Here is a 5000-nt window from a genome sequence, read left to right on the forward strand (position 1 = left end):
TGTCACAACTCAGCATTGAAGAAGAGCAAAAACAAAACAAAACACAACGAAGTCCTTCAAAGTGTCGAGTTTTCTCGAAGTTTGTAAGGATTCCCTTCCTGAAATTCCTTTGCCTAGTTTCGCGTCTTCTCCCTCCTCCTTCCCTCCCTCTCCCTCGATTCGTGTCATGCAAACCACCTTGCAAGCATCTTACGTCATGCAATCATTCATCTACGCAATCTAAACTTTCCACGATAAAAAAGCAAAATAAAGTGTTTGTTTAAGCCAACTCTATCGAAGTCTTTTCATTGTGTATCTCTCTTTTACCCTCCTCACCTGCACCCTGGGGTCGAGTTGCTCCTCCTCAACGGCTGCCATGGCGCTGGAGAGAGGCCTCGCGGGTTCCTTTTTACGACAAGTTCATGGCAGCGAGAGAGGAGCAAAGGCAGGAAAAGCGAGACCAACTTTCGCGTCTCTCTCTCTCTCCTTATCAATGGCAATAAACGACTGAGTCAAATATTCGACTTCCTCACAACAGTCCGCTGATTTACAAAAGCTTAGCGTAAAATGTTCTTTAAAAAGATCGAATGCACTTTAAAGAATCTAAACTTCTTTCTAAAGAGGTTCAGAATCTGATGATCTCTCTCCCTCTCCTTAGTTTATCAATGGTAATAGACGACTGAGTCAAATATTCCACTTCCTCACAACAGTCCACTAATAAACAAAAGCCGAGCGCAAACTCTTCTTTTAGAAGACTACATGCAACTTAGAGATTCTAATCTTCTTTTCAAGTGGGTTCAGATTCCGGGTGACTCATCCGTGTAAAATTTTTCCCAGAAACTACGAAAGTGTGTCATGTATGAATTTTGCGTCTTATTATGCTGATTTGTATAGAAAAGGGGCTATGTTCGATAGTATTTTCCCCTGAAAAAGTTTAGCTAAACGACTCCTGAAATTCTTTCGACTCCTAGAAGCGACGGGAATACCTAGAATCCCAACTTGACCTACGCATCATCCTAATCCCCAAAGATCCAGGAAGTCCACCAAACCCACTTACAAAACATCTCAAACCCTTCTAAACCACCCCAGACCCCTCACAATTTACCCAAATCCCCCTTTCAACCCCTTAACCCCCCGTATAACCCGTTAAAAAGCGTCGGTTTTTAATCTGTCATCGCTCGTCATTTGTTACATCCGGGACCCGCTGTTTCGACGCATGCGCAGAACCCGTGTTTCCTCAACCTCAACTTTGCCACCAACTTCAGTCCTTATTTTAGTTGTAAGTTTCATTCTTTTGATGGGTTTCTCGGGCTTTTAAGCCTGCTAAGAAGGTAGTTTGATCTCTCATCTGTCATAGAGATGGGGAATAAAGAGCCTAGGACGCACATCGAGGCATAAATAAGAGCAAATATGTCGAGATGTCTTGAGTTGTCTCCCCTTTTCCCAGTTAAAGTCCGGTTGACATCAATGTAGATTTTCATGCAATAGAAAGACGTCATGAAGGAGGTCATGAGCCCGATTGGCGTAGTTGAATATGGCATAAATTTTGGCATAGGTCTATTAAAGCTAATTGGGAGAGGAGAGACGTCCAAGCCCCAATTACGGCAGTTGAAGGTCACTCCAAAAGGGAAGGAAAGACACAAATATGTACGACTCGTATATCACCCTTTTACAGGCCTATGCTCCAAATTAGGCCTTGGTTCCCTCAAGTTTAATAAATTAGGGGGTGAGATCGATGTTTTTTACGTGAGGCAAAGTGGTGAAAATACCTGAATGTTTTGTATGGATGGATTAATTACCTTTTGTTGTGGTGAAAGCTGGTTGGTCGAGAATCAGCTGTTAATTTTGTTTACAATGAACCAGAGCACAAAAACGAGTCAGAATAGCAAAAAATTGGTCCGAATCAAACCATCTTAGGGTCTAATGAACAAGTGTTTTGTGTTAATGTGCTAGGAATGGATATGGAGTTGAAACAAAGCAGGTCTTTTGACAGAGCTAATGTAGATGTTTGTTTGTTTATGTTGCATAGTTTTCCCTTTTTAACTTATTTCTTCAGTTGAAAGTGGAACTCTAAGTGTGGACTAGGGACATTAGTTCTGTTGCTTACATATGAGTGTAGTAAATGAAGGATTTACATCCTTGTTAAAAGTTAGAAATTATTGATAAACCTGTCGTTGTTATACATATCTGTTTATTTATCTATTGTGTAAAATCACACACACACACTATTAAATGTGCGTGCACACAAACTACTTCATGTAAACTTATATTCACTTGCAAATATAAATGTAAACAAACAAAGAAAATGTACACAATCATAGATATGATTACAAATACACACACCCATAAACCTGCACAGAAATTAATAAAAGTAGAAATAGAAACACAAATGTATCATTAGAATCTTTGAATGTATACAAACATAAACAAACAAATGTATTTCCAAACTTTTATAGGAATAAAAGTTTTCATATGTGTCTATAAACATACATAGCTAGACATAAGTATTTACATACACACACATGAATACTCATACCCAAATAACAGGTATAGATCCATGTACCCACACAATGAGACGCACAGGTACATACCCACACACTGCCTTAAAGAAATGTACACGCCCACATACAGCACTATTGAATGCACACGCCCACACAGTCCTAAATTGCATGAAGTAAAATGGCACAGAAAAACAGATACCGGTATAAAGAAACCCAAGGCATGGACACATACATAAAGTATATATATAGGTATGCATGGAATCACACTCGAGAAACCAAAGACAAAGGAAACTTTTGATTTTCAGATACAAGAGAGCATAGACATGCATGAAGATATAGATATAGATGTAAATATGGACATACAGGGCATAAAAATCAGTGCAGACAAAGAAAGTTCCCAGTGTATTTGATTATATTGGAAAATGGTGATAAGAATGTTGCATGGTTAGCAAAGTTAGTGGTCTGCTATCTTCAGGTAGTGAAATAGTACTTCACTTTTGAGTTCTTGTAAAGAAAAACACTGAAAGGCATTACTTCATGTTTATTTAGGAAAACCAGATTAGATTTGTTGTTTATCTTGTGTTCACAGAAAGAATTATTGCAGTATTAGGAATGAATCATCTGTTTGTGCATGACAAAAAGTAAACAAATAGTCATCACTTGTTGCAGAGCAGTCAGGAGGGAATCAGAAAGTTAGTAGTGTGTCAGTAATTATTATTTCACAACAATGATATTATGTAAAGCCTTTATTCAATGGGAATATCACAGATGTGAGATTAACTTTGTTTTATAAGGAAGGAGTAGGTTTTATCAATTAGAACAGGGCTATACCCCATCATTCTTTTGCCTTAGGATCTATTTGTAGATGGTTCTTGTTTGTTGTTTCTGTAATAAAATCTATGTTGTGCTTTTCATAAGCTTATTTTAATCTTTGTATTTGGTTTCATAATAAATGTAACTTATCAGATAATTTGTATTATCAGTGTTGTTGCCAGCTGTTCACTATATCAACATATCAGAGATTTTGATATACCATAACACTTCCTTGTTCCATGATTATAACCTTGTTCCATTTGGCACATTTCTCAGGGTAAGGGTGCAAGTGACACTGTCTTGTGTGACCAGTTATGTTTGTTTTATCTAGATGAGTTTTTCCTAGTTATAAGATACATGTTTTAATAAGATACATGTTTTGGATGACATATGGAACTAGACGATAGGTCAAATGTAGGTCTGACTAGGATTTAACATTTAAAGTAAACTCATTACATTTTCTGGAAGTATGGATTATACTGTATTATTACTTGATATTTGATATTTGTATTTTTTTGTATAGCATTTGTTTTGGTGCATTTGGCTATATTTTACATATGCTGTGAATATCATAAAAGTTTTCTCTCACTGATACTTTTTGTCCAGGAATTTGATAATGGTCTTTGATAATTTACATTATTAGATAAATTATCAAAAAGAATATAAAATTGTGTATACATAAATGATCACCAGTGAATATTAAGCTGCAGTTCACATTGCATAAAAGATTACTTTTCTTATGTCTGATTTTGTGATCTAACTAAATTGTATTGATAAATTATTTTGTTGATTTACATATATACAACAAAATTATATTATTCACATTTTGATATAGTGTTACTTGTTTTTAGTTGTAAAATGTAAATGGTATGGCTATCTTATGTCTACTAAGCTATTTATTGGTTTCTGTTTCAGGTGATCCACTATCGGATATAGGATCAACTTTAAAAAATGTCGGTGCTAAACTTAAGTGAGGATATGGTGGAGTGCCCACTATGTATGGAGCCGTTGGAGATGGACGACCTAAACTTCTTCCCGTGTACGTGCGGGTACCAAATATGTCGGTTCTGTTGGCATCGGATCCGGACAGACGAGAATGGTCTCTGCCCCGCCTGTCGGAAGGCCTACCCTGAAAACCCTGCAGACTTCAAGCCCTTATCGCATGAAGAGTGTGTATCTTATAATCCTTTTTGTGTTTTTGTTATTGTATTTTCTTTGGTTCTAAATATTGAAGAGTGTTGGTAATGATGTGATGGAAATGCAGTTTTTAGAGAGAGTTGTGTTTGGGAGTCCTATTGCTCGGCATAAAAAGTTTTGTTTATTTTACCTTGCTCTTGATTTTACATTTTGATGTCATGGAAATAAAATTTCATATAAATTAGTAAGCTACCACTACCTGTTTATTAAAGGTCTGACAGCTATTAGGAAAAAAGCTATATATTAATGGTATCTTTTTATTTTTCGGTATAGGTACCTGAGTGATGATAATTATACCTTTTCTTATTTTTATTATTATTGATTTATATATATATATATATATATATATATATATATATATATATATATATATATATATATATATATATATATTTATATTTATATTTATATATTTATGTTGAAAGCTAAGGAATATGTTGTTAAAATCAAGTAAGGCATAACATGCATTACTTCACTCTTTCAGACTGCAGCGAATAAGGCAGGAAAAGC

The 5000-nt window shown here is 35.6% G+C and overlaps 2 protein-coding genes across 9 annotated transcripts in view; one reads left to right on the top strand and one right to left on the bottom strand.

Annotated features, from left to right (window-relative positions):
- The window catches only part of LOC113808963 (SH3 domain-binding protein 5 homolog), a 12916-nt gene extending 12434 nt beyond the window's left edge, over positions 1-482 (bottom strand). The window contains exon 1 of the mRNA XM_027360446.2: positions 316-482. Within this exon, the coding sequence (XP_027216247.2) occupies positions 316-357 (42 nt within the window). The 5' untranslated portion in view covers positions 358-482. The remainder of the gene's footprint in view (positions 1-315) is intronic.
- Positions 483-806: 324 nt separating this feature from the next.
- Positions 807-5000, top strand: part of LOC113808955 (probable serine/threonine-protein kinase yakA) — a 21623-nt gene continuing 17429 nt past the window's right edge. For 5 of the 8 annotated variants that reach the window (XM_070128318.1, XM_070128321.1, XM_070128320.1 and 2 more), the window contains exons 1-3: positions 1122-1258; positions 4209-4462; positions 4975-5000. The exon at positions 4975-5000 is cut by the window's right edge and continues 125 nt beyond it. In XM_070128318.1, coding sequence (XP_069984419.1) covers positions 4245-4462; positions 4975-5000 — 244 coding nt within the window. In that variant the 5' untranslated portion in view covers positions 1122-1258; positions 4209-4244. Of the gene's footprint in view, positions 1259-3069; positions 3173-4208; positions 4463-4974 lie in introns of all 8 variants that reach the window. The other 3 variants (XM_070128319.1, XM_070128314.1, XM_070128316.1) reach the window with 2 other exon arrangements.

Source organism: Penaeus vannamei, chromosome 12 (genome assembly GCF_042767895.1).
Source record: "Penaeus vannamei isolate JL-2024 chromosome 12, ASM4276789v1, whole genome shotgun sequence".
NCBI classification, from domain to species: Eukaryota; Metazoa; Arthropoda; class Malacostraca; order Decapoda; family Penaeidae; genus Penaeus; species Penaeus vannamei.